The sequence below is a fragment of the Melopsittacus undulatus genome, chromosome Z (genome assembly GCF_012275295.1).
Source record: "Melopsittacus undulatus isolate bMelUnd1 chromosome Z, bMelUnd1.mat.Z, whole genome shotgun sequence".
In the NCBI taxonomy this organism is placed as follows: Eukaryota; Metazoa; Chordata; class Aves; order Psittaciformes; family Psittaculidae; genus Melopsittacus; species Melopsittacus undulatus.
The window spans coordinates 42,134,515-42,150,741 of NC_047557.1; the positions used below are offsets into that span (position 1 = coordinate 42,134,515).

Here is a 16,227-nt window from a genome sequence, read left to right on the forward strand (position 1 = left end):
CCAGGTTCATTGCACTTAAACATACCTGCAGCCCCCTCAAAACATCTCTTTAGGAAACTAATTCTCTGCATAATACTGAAAATCAGAAAATATTTTAAAGTGGTTTTAAACCAGACTTTTCAGAAAACACTACATGCAGCAGATTTTTTTATTAGAGATTCTAAATAGAATCTAAATAGGAGTGCACCTGAGAGGCCTTCCATGTTCTTCCCTCTACAGCTCTTTCCAGAAATACATGCCTTATACAATCAATATAGGTAATTATTCTTCAAAGAAATGCAGCTTGTTCCACCTTAATTTCTAGTCCATTTAAACAAATTATATTTTCTTTATCTTTTGTGACTAGCTGTTGTAGGTGGCATTTGTTCATCTGATGAAGAGTGTTCATGCTGATGAAGATACTGGGGGCCACTTCACTTCTCCAAAGTATCATTTTGTGAGCTCAGCAAACACATCTGCATTGAAATTGTAAGTAAGCTAATATGGGAAAAGACAGAATGAAATAAATATAGCAGCTATTTTTTTCTCTGACTTAGCTCCCCAAGATGATGTTCAATTACCTCTTTGCAGACTGTATCTTTCTTACACAAGGCATTTGCACTGTCTGAGCTCCAGGCCAACTCGATGCATGCAAGCTCCATCGAAAAGCTGTACAGCTTTGCTTGCGTAACACTCTAGCCAGATCTGCCTATCAAAAGGTTGCAGCCATACGTCTACAGCCAGGGTCTGACTTTAAAACCAGACTTCTCAATTAGTATTCTGTGTGTAGTAATTTTATTTTGGGGCAAATTTAAGAGTGTGCCTAACTCTTACATGGTAACTGGGCAACGCATTGGTTAGTGCATCTGAAGCCATGTTAATAGCATCCTATTCTAAAACACTTTCTTAATGTCTCTCCAGCTGATGAATTAAAAAAATGCATGTTAAAGAAAATTGTAAGAGTCCTAAGAAAACTGCACTACAGCATGTACCAACTAATTCTCAGCAAAATGCAGCATTTGTGAAACATCTTTTACCATAATAACTGTCATAACTGCATAAAGCTTTTCTCCAGTGTATTTTTATTAGGGTTTCCTGCCATCATATCAACATACAAAACAATCAGGATGTTGACATATAGAAATGTGAAATTCACTGTACAAAGATAAGGCTCAAGTTACAGGTATATTTTCCCCTTAATCTCCATTAAATAAAACAGGTTTTAATTCTTCCCAGAGTTGTGTTTACAAATGTTAGACAAATCACAAAATATATTTCAAGTACATACATTTTACAATATAATCCAAACACAGACAGAAATACACAATACTGTACCTATAGATGCTCCATAATCCAAGTCCGTCATCCTCACCAATAAAATACTAGACTGCTACTCTCTCTGAATACACCCAATCATATAATTCTGCATGTAATACATGGTCCTGGTCTTTACATTATAGGTTTCTCATGCCTTTCAGTTAAATTAGTTTGACAGACCAGAAAGTATCAGGAAGAAAGTGAAGAATTTTAAAAGACCAGGCCTGAATATATGCACATGATTAGTAAAGGCAGGCACATGTGCACACATACACTTGCATTTAACCCTACATAAAACTTCACTGCACTGCACATTTTTTGAGATTATATTCTCATGCAACTCAGTTATTTTCTGATAGAGTTAAATCAAGCATAACAATACACCTACTTTTGGAATGCTATAATTTACAGGGACAAGACTATATTTTAGAGCATAGGATCTAACTTTTTCTTTTCTTTTTTTTTTTGTATAATTACCATACTTACACAGGAGCCTGTGTGGAACCATGTCTCTATAGTCCAGCAGGATGACAGTTCTCACAGCCTTTATCACTTTAAATACCTTTTCTGACACCTTTGTTTAGAAATAATGTGAGTAATTTCCCATTAAGGCCTAACATCTACTTTAGTTCACTCTCCATTTCTAGGCTGAATGATTACTACCTCAAGGGAAAGGAACATTTAGCTGCAAGTAGCACAAGAAGAAATATACATCAAGTAACTTATCAATAATGATTCTGGGGAAGAGACTGGCAAGGACAAGCACAGTCAAGAGGAAAAAAAGTGTTTAATTTAGCATTTGTTCATTGGGAAATGAATAGGAATCCAAAAGTTTTCAACTGAGAAAGGGAACTCCTAAGCCATGTAACTGTTTTGTTCCCTTAAAAACTGGAGAAGATTAGAAGGTAAGGAGAAATCCTCTAAGGAAATTGCCATTTTCAAACTTGTTATTTGCAAAGGCTTACATGAGAAAACCAAGGAAAACTGGTTCTCTGATACTGAAATGAAAGAAATTTATTTAGTAGGAATTAGAGAGGCAGTTACAATGTGTTAAATGGACATCTAATAAAATAGCCTCAAATATGTCTCCAATTCATAAATATCTAAGCAGAAGAAAGACTGTGAGGCCAAAATCAGAGTTCCCTAGTTTAAATATGAAATACATCTGCACTAAGATCAGGGAAAGGAAGGCTAAAAGCTTTCTTAAGTACAACCTCTGTGGCATATTTGAGGGCAATCAAATGTTCTCAGCACTGACAAGAATTACTTAAGCATATTCTCTAAGCTATGTTGGAATACCTTTAGTTATACAAACCCATGTTACATGAAACAGCATTAGATCATGTAACTAGATTTGTAATAACAAGTAAAGGGGGTAAGTATACTACTGCAATGTATGAAACCAAGCATATTCGTATGCACAGAAAACATGTCTTAGAGATTAGTAATGATGGGCATCAAGGATTAAGATGTATCTCTTAAAGCCTTTAATGGTGAGTCAGTAGAATACTTTTATGTCAACTGTATAGCCTAATGCTTTGCTTTCAAAAACAAATATAAAACATGTTGCTTTTCCTCTTTATAATATTTAAAAGTAGCTCACTCACCTACTAATTTAAGTGAGGGCTTTGGCTTTTTTTCTTCCTACTTACTATTGTCTACTTTGATGTTATCTAAAATAATCTACATTTAGACTGAACTCACTCTTTTCCAAAATATCTCTATCTTGTAGAGACTTTCTACAGCACTGATAATATGTAAGACAACCCGACAGCTAAGAGGAAGTACCATTACTTTCCTTTCTGCTCACTCCCATCAGCTTTACAACTGTGCCTTTCAGAAATTCTTCTGCGTACTTGGTGTCCTTTTACCTCCCCCAGGCAGCCCCTACTGAACTTGAGTGAACTTTCTATGTATTTCCCAAACCACTGTCTCTCTTTATAGACCTATATTAAACTTACTCATTCTGCAACCACTACTTTAAAAACAAAAACACTAAAAACATCCCCAATTCCCTTGTGCATTATTCTTACCAACTTGTACATTTAAATAACATCCGAAGTTGTCTTTTGCTAAAAAATTACCAAAATATTTTAAACACATAAAATTTTAAAAACCCAAACAAACAGAAAAACAAACCAAAAACAAAAACCCAGCATAAACATTGCTTGTATAGGCATTGGTTAGAAGATTGCTGCACTAAGGAGTATATTCAAAACAGTTTTTCTTTCAGTTTCATTGGATTTAGTGTCATGGATTGAAAGGTTAAGGACAATGAAACTTATTGTGATCCCATCTTATATGATGTAATAGATGAGGAGGAAGTCTGAAATGCAATTAGAATAAATCTTCTTTTTGGTTACTGAAACCTGACCATAAAAGACTGTAGTTAAACAGGAAATTTAACAATGCAAAGCAAACTTAAGAACTTGAAAAATCTGTAAGTTTATCCATGTGTGGATATGAAGCTGTCTGGAACAGCTACTGTTTCCAGGGGCATCATGGCAAGCTGGCACTAACTGAATTTTTGAATATAGCCCTTAGTTTTACCATATTTATTTAAAATTTAAAAGCTGCCCAGCATGTCACGAATGAAGTTTATTTTGCAAGCCACCCACTGCCTAAGGGGGCAGTAATATTCAATATGAAACTGCTGAAACTCAGGTGTCTGACGAATTTCATGGAGAAAAGAGATTTGAAGGTCCGACTCCAGAAGAACAAGGAGAAGAGGGAACACAAACAGTAACAGTCCAAGGCCTACAAAGAGAAGTCTGGAGAAACTCTTCACAAAGGCATTCACCTCTATGTTGCCCATTAGAAAGTCACAGCTCCACCTAAGCGCTCTCCGAGCTTCTTTCAGTTCTTCCTCCTCGGCAATCAAAAATGCATTTTCATCTGCTTCCAGTTCCTCAAATGAATCCGTATCATCTTTCTCATACTCTACTCTTGGAGAGGTATCAAAGAGAATGTCAATCTCATCATCAACAGGAGTGGGCAGCAAGCTGGCACTAGGATTGTATACCAGTTCTGAGATGGTTAAAGGTTCTTCTTTCATTTTCTCTTCCTGTTCAATGGCAAGATCAACATTCTCCACAGTGTCCTTAACTGGCGAGCTTGAGGTCACTGGTACTGAAATCTCATCTTCCCTTGGCAGTTGGACACCTGAAAAAAGATGAAAATAGTAATCCTAAATCTCTGCCCTAAAAAAACCCCACCAAAACCCTCAGCCTTCCAATAGTATCTAACAGGGATTGGAAAGAAGATTCCGCAGTCACTTTGCATATTGAAACCAGACTATACACGGTTTGTAAAAACTGGAAAAGTTTTTTTGAAGAGTACCAGAGGAGAGGAACTTCTTTACAACACTACAGTATACCAGAGCTGCTTAACTTTGATACAGCTACGGCTAATAACAGTGTAACATAAAGGAGAAAACAGAACAGCTGATTTTCTACTGGCAATCAGACTTCTGATATAAATGAATACCTAGTATATCTGAACTGGTACTATTTGGTGCCTAATAAGAACAACAACAACAATCCACCTTTATTTCTCTGAGGTGAATGAGGAGAAAGTGATAAGGTTGGGAAGTGATAATGGCTGAGGTTGGGAATTTTTAATAGAGCATGAAATTAGAAGGAGACAGTAGATTAGCATTATAAGTTCACATTAAAAGTTGAGAGGATAAAAGGAGAGGAAGGCTGACACAGTATGAGTATTAGATATAATTGAAACAGCATGAAAATGTCTCATCAGTTTAAAAAGCTCTTCCTCTTCATGTCTTGTTTTAGTTCCAGTAATCTTTCTGCTCTTCATACTTATAGTCTCTTTGCCCTCTCCTTTAAATTTCTCTCTTTCCCTTACAGAAGAGTCTTTCTTAGCCTTACTGGAATGCTTATTTCTTATGACTCCTCTCTCTGCCCAAGTTCTCTCCTCTCAAAACTCACTTCCCTTTTTCCAGTCTAATAGTAACAGCAGTAAGTCTGCACAGAAGTCTAGCTGCTTTGTAGCTACACCAACACTGCAGAGACCACTGTTAGTTGTCAGCTGCAGGAGTGGAATGAGCAAGAGTCAGGTACAGAACTCAAACAAACTGATGGGAAAAACAGTTTTAAATTTGGCCCATGTCCAGTGCTCATTACCATCATCAGAGGTCATCTATGCTCAGAAGGAACAGACCATATACATCATCACATGCAACAATAATATATAGTAACACTTGGTACTTCTTATTTTGTGATGTTCCGCATCTCTTCATTCCTTAGTAATGGCTAATCCAAATGCAACATATAGATAAAGATTTAGTAGGTAAAATCAATATAATGTTACATGACTTGTCCAACAAGCAGCTTGGGAAATTCATGTCAGTGTACTATTTATAATTCAAATTAGGCTAAGTATTTTATATCAGTGAAAGATCCATAAGAGTGAACTGACACCATCGAAAATTCTTTTCAGTTTTAATGCTGTAAATATTAAGGTTCAGAGTCTTTAAAACAATGTGGAATACAAGAAAATGTATTAATACAGAAAAACAAGTAATCAGAAAAGCAGTACTTCTCCAGTGCTAATTAGGCTAGACATAATGGTGTTCAGTGTGAAGTAAATGAGTCTCAGCAAGCTCTATGAAAGTTTCCTATTAAAGGATGGTAAACATACAAAAAAAAATAAACAAAAGGCCCATTATGGTTATATTGAAATGAGGGAAATAAAGTGTGACTTGAACATTAAGATGCATCACTGCTCTGTAGACATATAACACAGGACAAAAATGGAAAAGCAAAAATCCATATCATAAAGACAGCTACAATATAGGAAGATACACAATTTAGATCATATTGGATCATAATTCTAAGCTACAATTTTAAATAGTAACTCAATTGTAACTGACCAAAATTCTGCAAAGAATCTCACTTTGAAATCAGAAGCCTTTTCACATTTTTTTTTATAATGTCACTGATTTTTTGGTACTATTCACTCCACTGAGATTATTATCATTGTTGCTGAAACCTAGTTTCCTTCTATTTGACTAGATAGAAAAATAGTATTCTTGTGTCACTGGCTAATGATCATTAAACCAGCAGCAGACATGACTACATTTCAGTGAAACTGGGTGACACAAACCCCACCCTGGACTTTCTCAATGTTACAAATTTTGCATTTCCTGAATGACAAGGTCTTACCACCTCAACTTTAATTTTTTTTTTCTTTTTGTTATCTACCATAACTACCATGCTCAGGACAGGACGTATCCATGAAAATCTCAGTTTCATAACTGATACCAGGCCTCTGCACTACCAGGCCAGTAGACCTGCCCTAGGCCAGACACAGGTGCATGATCACATTTCTGCCAGATCCCAAAATACTTGGTATTTGCAGAAAAATCTGCCAATACAAAGTTAAATGAGCAGATCAATATTTTGTGAAAAAGGGCTCCTGCACTAGGAGTCACTTGTTGAGACATTTCTTCATGGAAATATCTACCATAATAGCCTGTTGTATGTCAGAGTGCCTGACAGTAACCACAAGATCCTCTATGCAACCTCTGCAGCTCTGTTTGTTAGCATGTTGTTCTATGATTCTATGTTGTCCAGGCACTCAAAAGGGTATGTGTCCTGGGTTCAGAAGTAGCAGTCATTTTTTCTCCTTCTTGGTAGCTGGTGCAGTGCTGTGCTTTGACTTTCGGTCTGGGAATGGTGTTGATAGCACCTATGTTTGTAGTTACTGCTCAAATGTTTACTTTGATCAAGGACTTTGTGAGTCTCATGCTCTTCCAGGGAAGGAGCGGAGGCCGGGGGGAAGCAGAGACAGGACACCCGATCCAAACTAGCCAAAGAGGTATTCCATACCACAGCACGTCATGCCCAGGGAGGTAACCGGGAGTTGGCTGGAAGGGCTCGGACTTGTTCTCTTCCGGGTCAGGCTTGTTTTGGCAGGTAGTATTGTATTCTCTCCCCTTGTTTATTTCCTCTATCATTGTTTTTATTGGTGGTAGCAGTAGTGACTTGTGTTATACCTTAGTTACTGGACTGCTCTTGTTGCAACCCGTGGGAGTTGCACTCCTTCGGTTCTCCTCCCCATCCCTCTGGGAGCGGGTGGGGGGGGGGGCTGGGGGTGGGGGTGGTGAGAGGGAGACTGTGGTTGGGTTTTAAACCATGACAGTAAGTAAGGTACTTGATAAGTTATCCCAGTTTATAGACTTCCCAAAAACTGAGTGAGCAATGACTTTTTAATATCTGGTAACTTTAAAATCTTTTTGCACTTGAAATGCCAGTAAATACAAGATAGACTATATAACATATTACGGATACTTCTAAAATGCATCAAAAATTATAGAAAACACGCACACTAACTTATTTAATCACTCCTTGAATAAGCTAGCTTGGTCCTTACCTGACAACACACTTCCTGGATCCCCTTCCTAGAGCATACTCTTATGTGTCATGTTACATTCATTACAGAAAACCTCTTCATTACAGAATATAATCCTATGGAAACATTTCCCTACCCCCCTTCAGTAGAGCACATTAACCATCAAAATTAACTTTTCCTATTAAGTCTTCAAAATGACCCCAACAGATCTCTCGCTCTGTAATTTGCTTCTTGTTCTCGAAGATATACACTGGCCACACCTCCAGGTGTGGTTTCACATTCTGGTTAAATCAACCCAAAAGAGTTTCTCCTCTGAATAAGCCACTTAGTAAAGCTAAGCTTGGAAGACAATTGTTTTTCTTCCTGAAATGCATTGACAGATGTTTTTGCAAATGCAGCACATTAGCAGGGAGTGCTCCTTTCACTGGTACTTAGCCAGCAGATCTGCATAGATGAATTAAACCTTGTCCTCAATAAAATGCAAATATCTCCTTATTAGCTTAATTGGACTGCTCAGCTAACAATTCCTTGCCTCAAGTACTCTGTCCTCTTCTATCACAGCCATTTTAGACATTCAACCTATTTTAGCATGAAACACGTTTTGTGCTGGAATTTATTGTCTACATCAGTCTTTGCCATTAACAAACAATCTGCAACAGTCATCAAGAGGATACAGACTGATTGAAAGTAGATACAACACTGTATGACCACTAGGAGGTGAGAAGAGATTTGGGTGGATCTTTCTCCTAAGCAGGTAATGCTGGATCATCAAACTATACTCTGAGTCATTTGAGGATGCACTCATGCTATCTTAAAACATAAAAGGCAGAATTCTTAAACTCCAGAGCACATATTTTTAAATTTACAAGGACTACAATTTGATTTTCAAATGTACTTTTCACTTTCTCTTGAGTAAAAGGTAAGTTGATCCACTTGCTTAGGGCACTTCAGTATGGATTAAAGGACCTAATTTTAACTACCCAAATTTGAGAATCCAGGCCGTAGGCTTATCTATACCTGCTTAGATGCAAGGTCAGTAACATATCTTCATCATGTTTCTCATCATAAAGAGGACAGCTGCAGCTACTGCAGAGAAAGGTTACCCCAGTTTATGATTCTTGAGCCTTCTCTCCTTCTCCAGAGTAAATTCAAACATGCATAACATACATAGTGAACATTAATAAGAAAGATATTAACTTTCATTAAAACTGTATTTTTCTCAAGTAACTGGCAAACTTTTAACTTTGTAATTAACCTGTAGACAGAAGGCGGGAGAGGAACCCTTTCAGATCAGGGGTTTTAAAAATTGAATGTGTCAAAGTTCCAAAGTGTAGATTAACTTCATAGTCCCTTATGTAGTTTGAGCAGATAATAAGAATTTTCAACTTGTTTATGTTTTGTTAAAACATATTAAATCAAAGTAATTGCATTTTACATCAGCCATACACAAGTGTAAATAAATAATATTTTATTTTAAAAAACTGAAAACAGAATGGACACTAACTGCTGATGCAAGCTCATTTGATATTAAAATATATTTATATTATATATAATTTTTACATATATATACAAAGCTGTTCTTTTAATTTCTTCCTATGTGCTATAGCACCACAATGTTTCTAAGTGAATGACTGAGGAAACAATTAGATATTAACCCTAGACGATGTAAGTCCACAGCAAAATTCCAGTCATGTTGCAATATACAGATAAGTATGTTGGGCCACTCAGATTTTGACAGTTTGAAAGGACATAAGTGTATCTTCATTACGGCAAATATAATTTACGACGCTTATGCAGGCATGAGAATATCACATTAAAGCACCAAAATTCGAAATCACTCTGCAGTACAATAAGTATTCCAGTGGCCCAAATTTAAGAAACAAGTTTTTCAGAATATGTAGCTTTTGGACAGCCTTCAAGAAAGTCAGCTATCTGAAGCAATACAACCAGGTTGAAAAAAAAGGAAAAGATCCTCAATATCTTCCAATGATAAAAGAGAGCATGAAAGCTAAAGCAAGTCAAAAGCCAATGTCCTTTAATGACTCTACAACACTGGTGCAAATCCTTTACTCCTATCCATACATAACAATTATTTTGCTACCACCCTTATAGGAATAACGTATAATCTGTCAGGCTATATTTTGAAATGCCTACTATTTCTTTGGTAATAATTAAAATTTGTATTGTGTTTAGATTTAAAGCACAATGACTTGAGTATTAAATTACATTTAATCAAGAACTTCTTCCTTTCATTCTTCATTTTATATTTTTACAGGCAGCTTACATTCCACAGGTCAGAATCTTTTAATACATATTATCGAAATGTCAAGTAAATGAGATCAATGTTATTTCTTATATTATAAACCTCTAGAAAAAAATTGCTACACTTTTCTGGCAACTGGACAAAATTTTCAGAGACAAACAGTTTTCATTATGCTAGCAAAACTCAGTACTTCTCTTCCACCAAGTATTGGGATTGTTCCAAACTTCTAACCTGCTACAGCAGATAGGAACATAAACAGCTTAATAAAACATGACTTTACAGTGTTCATCTTCTGCGAACATGAATGTACAAGAGGTCAGACATAAAGATTGTCAGCTGCTAGTATTTCTAAAGGTGCCAAAAGCAGCAGCTGAGGATTAGCTGGATGAAGGGCAGCCCCAGCTCCACCATTCTCGAGAAGATTCAGTTGCTGGAAATATAGCTCCCAGAAAAATGTATTCTCTGCTTATTTAAAAATTCAGTTCACACACTGTCTGGTGGACAGATATACTGGATACAGCTTTACTGTATTGTACACACAACTACACACCTATAAAGGCTTTGTATAGTGAAGAAAGGAACAAGACTGAGTATTTCTTTATCTTAAAAAGAGATCTGAAAAATTAGACATGGTCTAAAAAGAGCAGTGCTTGGAACACTTCAAGTACATGTGTAAACTGTATATGAAGTGGCCAGCCAACTGCAATTAGGACAGTTCCTTCCTATCCCTTTTATTATTTCCTCTAGAAATATTGTGTATTCCCTCGCTTATTTACAATGTGGATAAAATTTATTTGTGCTATGAATAGAGTGATCTTTCAGAGGGGAGAGGGTGACTTTCTCACATGAGCAAAGTGCTCACATGTCACAGAGAAGATGTAGGAAAGAGAAACAGAATCTAGAATTGCAGTAAACTCAAATATTCCCCTTCACAGGATCTACATCAAAACAATCTACGTCACAGTCAGATGTGTAACCCTCAGGAGTAGGAGGCCATAGATCTGTACCTTACCCACATCCTGTACCGACAGAAGACACCTGTTCTAGCTTTGCAAGGAGAATAAATCAATGACAGTTTATAGTAACTTCTTTTTAGATAGTGGCCTGGTTTTCCACCTGGCCATTCCCATTTGTTTTACAAGAACTTCTAGAAGGGAGCAAAGCCCTGTCACAGCTGCCAATTCACATCAGTTGCAAACAATGTGACTGTGGTGTTACAACTTGCCCCCCAACAGCGTTCAGCTAATGTCACAGCTAGTGCAGCCATTAGTACTGTTTATAGGATGCCACCCCACCTTTAACACCCCACAAAGGGCACCTAACTCACAGAGATAGAAGCAGAACAGACCATTCAGCACAGTGGATGCTCTGGAGTCTGTCTCTAGCCTCCCTCTGGCCTGCAAGAAGCCCACCCCAGCATTGCTGACCTCCTTCCAGAACCAGGATTAAGCAGCAAAAAGGCTGAAGAGAGTAACAGGAAGAGAACAGAGTGTCATGGGAGCAGGAATGAGAAGGCAAGGTACATCTGTCAACAGCTCAGGGAAATCAGAGGAGCTGATGAAGGGAATAGAGCGAGTCAGTGTCTAGCACCAGGCCAAAGAGAGCAAGGCTGAAAATAAATGGACACTGATGTGAAAGCTTGGCACCAAAGGAAAGGACAAGCTGATCATTTCAGCATCTCCACTCAGCTTGGGGTGAGCCCTCCTGGTGCAAGTCAGTGTTGCTCTGGAGGCGTAGCAACCACAATAGGGTTTTCCCAAGGAGTTATGCTCCCTGCCATGGGTTTTGCACAAGCTAACTTCAGCCTTTAGGTTTCATGTCATATCAGGCTGATATACAGGCTTTATGCATGTGCACACCAAAATGAGTAACATCCTATAAACAGTACTGCAAAATCAAGAGTTTTAAGAATCAATGTAGCCCCAATGCACAAATCTGCTACTAGACTGGTGTCATCTTAGAATCATAGAATCACTTGTGTGGGAAAAGATCTTTAAGATTATCAAGACCAACCATTACCCCAGGACTGCCAAGTATCTGTTGTATCTATTTGGAGCAAACATTTAACCTCTGAGGTGTAGGAATATAAAATATGTAAATACTAATGCTTTTTCAATATGGCTTTCTATTTTTTAATCAAGGCAGTTGCTTTCTTGTAAACAATATATCTCCCCATCATGAAGCAAAAGCAACCAGCAGCTGTTGCTGCTAACAGGTAAATCACTGCAAGAAACAGATACTCCTATAGCTACTGTGCTTAGTGTTTTCTGATTTTCAGGAGCCAAAAGTCTGAAAATATTCTCGTCTTTGCCACATTCTCAGTTAATTCTTCTGTAAATACTCATTTCTAAAATGAAGATTCAATACAAAGGCATAATTTTATCCAGGTGCATGGAAATTGAAATCTGTCAGCCACATATGCAAAAATACCAAAACCAAACAGTACCACAGAAAGCACGGAGAAACAGTTTTTGAAATGTCTTAATACTGTAAGGAAACAGAGACATACAGATTGAGAGAGGGACCAATCCATCTTTGGCAAAGGGATTCGGTATAAAAACAAGGAAAAAAAAAAACCAAAACCACAAACCAACTTTGTTTTGGCTGCTATCCAAAGCAATACTGAATACTTTTTCTTCCTTGGGTTGCACACTGTTATATTTAGTGAAAAATAGGTCCAGATTAGACTCCTTTCCCCAGTGCACCCCAGTACTATTATTCAGTATATTAAATTATTCAGTCTCCAGAAAATTAAAACCAACAAAGTTATGATCTGGCAACCCACTCAACTGCAGTAAAACACTAAACTGTATCCACTACTGTATTCAGCTGACATTCAAAAGCTGCTACCAACCTATCTGCTAATTTAAGAACTATTTAATTTTGACAGAAATTATCAGAGCTTCAAAATATTTCTTCATCTCAGTCCAAGAAAACTACAAGGGCAAAATTTGAGTCACTTATTTTTCAGCAATTAACAAAAAAATCCACAATTTACAAAATACTTCAACAAATGTCATATAAGTTTTGTCTTATTCATTCCCCATTTGCAACTCTGCTCCTGTCAGTAATTCATCCTTATTCTCTGCTGTACTTGATGTAACATTGTCATTTGCAGGATAGTTCCTTTCCAAGAGACCATTATTAGCATAAAAAATATGAGAGGAGAGAGGGGAGAAAGGTTTGAGTCAAATAAATGCAAATTTACCAGCCCTTCTGGCTGTGATCTTGGAGCCATGCCGCAGTAATCGAATGCACACTTCCTTGTTGCAGTGGTTAACCATCCGCAAATGAATGCTTCTCTTGGTTTGGATTTTTACAAGACATTTCACCATTCTGACTATTAATTCCTCTTCTCAAAGTCTTCTAAAGGCTCTACCCATACCAGCTTTGACCTTTCCTTGGGTTCCCACTGAGTTTTAAGAGACTAACACAAGTCAGTCTCAGTGAATCAAATGACATGCTTCTAACATGGCCAACAAAAATATCCCAGTGGGGAACAGAATGAGAGGTTATTTTTAAGCATTTCCAAATGCCTCATAACACACAATACAAACTTCCACGGCATCCATTGCAGTTAGCAGTTGCTAGCATAACAGCTGAACCACACACAAGCATAGAAATATCCAAGGCATCAAAACAGCACAGTGAAACAAAAGGCCAGTATTTAGGATCTGTTTTTCAAAGAGCAAAATGACACTGTGGCCATTATGTTTTTGAAGAGCTTTGATTTAGCTACTGATGTCAGTTCCCCACTGCTGCCTGGAAAATAATCGCATAAAACACATAGATTCAAAAGGAAAAATCCTATGCTGTGCTTACAAACCTTAGTCACAAGGAAACCAATAAGATGAAGCCTAAAATCAAAGCTGATCTGCCCATGTATGAACAAAAGAAGAAAATTCCTAAGTGTGGGAAAAATGTGTCTCTGCATATGTGCTCCAGTTCCCACTTATGGACAACTATTAGACACATTCTGTATACACCAGAAAGAAGTGATCTTCAGAAGGCTGGGCACCTTCCCTGTCACAGTGCTGCAGAGATATGCAGGCTCCTAAAAAAGGCATGACGCACATAGGCTGGCTGATAACTTACTCCAGCTGGAAGCTGGAATGCAACCACGTGCACAGCTTCAAACTGTCCAAGTGGAAAGGGAGCTTTTACTGGGCCCACTGAAACCACAGAAAGGAGATAAATTGGAAGTAGTGGGCATATGGGGAACCAGTATCTCAATTCCCAGAATCCCTACGTTTAATATTTATGACATGTGTACCATCTGAGTGTTCATTATCTGACATCATTATTTCCTCTGCACCATAAAATCACTGATTTGCATGTGACTATGTGGGAAAAAAGAGGGTAGGGGATAGAGTCCTGAAAAGGTGTATTTTACATAAAGAGAATTCTCTCATGATAAACATCTGCTTCAACAGAGCTTTGGGAAGAATCTACAGTGGTTCCTCTGCCCTGCCTGGCCCCCAGAATATGAAATTCCAGCAATGCTGCTTTTAACACATTCACCTGCAGGTGAATTCTTCTTCTTCTTCCTTTCCTTCTCTGCAAGGACTCTCAGGAAAGATCAAGTGCTCCTTTGCTTCCTATCTCCATTTTGTCACCACTTCAAAAGTAAGATTCTGTCTGCTTTTCTCACCTTCATTCTCACAACTGTTGTAACAGCCAAAAGAGAATTATTAAAATCTTGCTTTAAAGCATGGAATATTCACTTTTTACACAGTTACAAGAACTGGAAAGCACCAATTCTTACAAAGCCTAACCACTACCATGTTCAATATGCAAAGGACAGTCTAATCAAGGACAGAAGTGTCACCTGGACAAGGCTGTGAATGATTTCCAACAGGAGGACATTCATGTTGATAAATAAACATTTATCATTTATGTTTCATGTGACTATGACCATGCAAAACAGAAATGGCTGTGAGATGTCAAGTCACTCCCCACAAAGCATGTATACAAAACTGAGATCTATGTTGAAACCTTGCAGCCCTCTGTTGCTACCAGTAACTCTCAGCAAGTAAGGCACAGGCTTTATCTCCTGAGAGAAAGAAGAGTGCATGATTTGACATTAGCTGCACATTCTGTGTAATGGTTTGAAGATGTTTTTCCACAAAGATTTGCAAAACAAGAAGCCTGCTTCTCTCCTCCACTGCTGCCCAGGACATTCTGCGTGAAGAAGAGAGCCAGCAAGGCAAAGGTTCCTCTCAGTAGTTAATTGGTTTTCCAGCTCTTATCACTCTCCCCCTTCCTAATTTGCTACTTTATATAATACACAGCTGATGACTACTCGTGGTAACTGTGGCAGAGACCCTTGCCATTTGTGAGAAGGCAGAAAACAGCAGATGGTTAGGTAGCGCCTATTAAAACCAGGAAGTATGGTTTATGAAAGCAGTATCAGTCCCTTCCCAAAACCAGAAAGCTAAAGCTGAAAAAAACTCCTCAAAACTAGCATCTTTCCATCACAAACAGAAAAAATCTATTCAAGAATAACAATTCCAATGTATTTGTGAAAAGGAGGTACATCACCTGTCTTCAGATTTCAGAGGTATCTTATTAAAGTGATGGGGGCAATGTTGTTTAGTTTGTGACGAAAGTAGTGATCTTATTTTGTAGACACATGTCATGGTAAACACCTAAAAATCTGAGAATTTGTAACTAAGCTACAAAGGAAAGCTGGGAGAGCTGTTTGTTGTTAGCACTAGTATTGTTATCTTGAAGCAAAAGGTTTGTTTGTTAAAAAAGTTGGTTTTAGATCTTGTAGGGCTCAGTTATATAGTTTGAGACTGTAAATCCAAGTTTGTTGAATACAGACATGGGGATGCACACAGTGATGTTAAAACCTCCTGAGTCCAGAACATTCTTTGAAAGAGCCCCAAAAGCTTGCACGACAAAGTGTGCAGTAGTGAGACCAGATTTCATTCCATAAATGGAATCATGATCCATAAATGGGAGAATGCTCTCAATCAACCTCTCCTACAGATGCTCACTTTGGCCTGTACTAAATTTAATGGAATATTAACGGAATATTAGAAAAAATTATATATCTCTACACACCAGCGAAATCTAAAAATGGAACTGGTATTTTATTTAGAAAAGTCACTAAGAAATCTGATGAACTCCTACATTCACAGTGTTTGTTATTATACACACACACAAACACACACCCCATATACAATCAGCTAACAGGAGTATTGCTGCTGCTAATTTCACAGGGAAAAGCTGTTTGATGCTGCATGGCACAAGACATTTCATTATTCTCTCTAATGTATGTGTCATATACA

The 16,227-nt window shown here is 37.6% G+C and overlaps 1 protein-coding gene across 1 annotated transcript in view; it reads right to left on the reverse strand.

The window, feature by feature from the left end:
* Positions 1-1,055: 1,055 nt before the first annotated feature.
* FRMD3 (FERM domain containing 3) overlaps positions 1,056-16,227 on the reverse strand; it is a 142,402-nt gene continuing 127,230 nt past the window's right edge. The window contains exon 14 of the mRNA XM_034073253.1: positions 1,056-4,458. Within this exon, the coding sequence (XP_033929144.1) occupies positions 3,863-4,458 (596 nt within the window). The 3' untranslated portion in view covers positions 1,056-3,862. The remainder of the gene's footprint in view (positions 4,459-16,227) is intronic.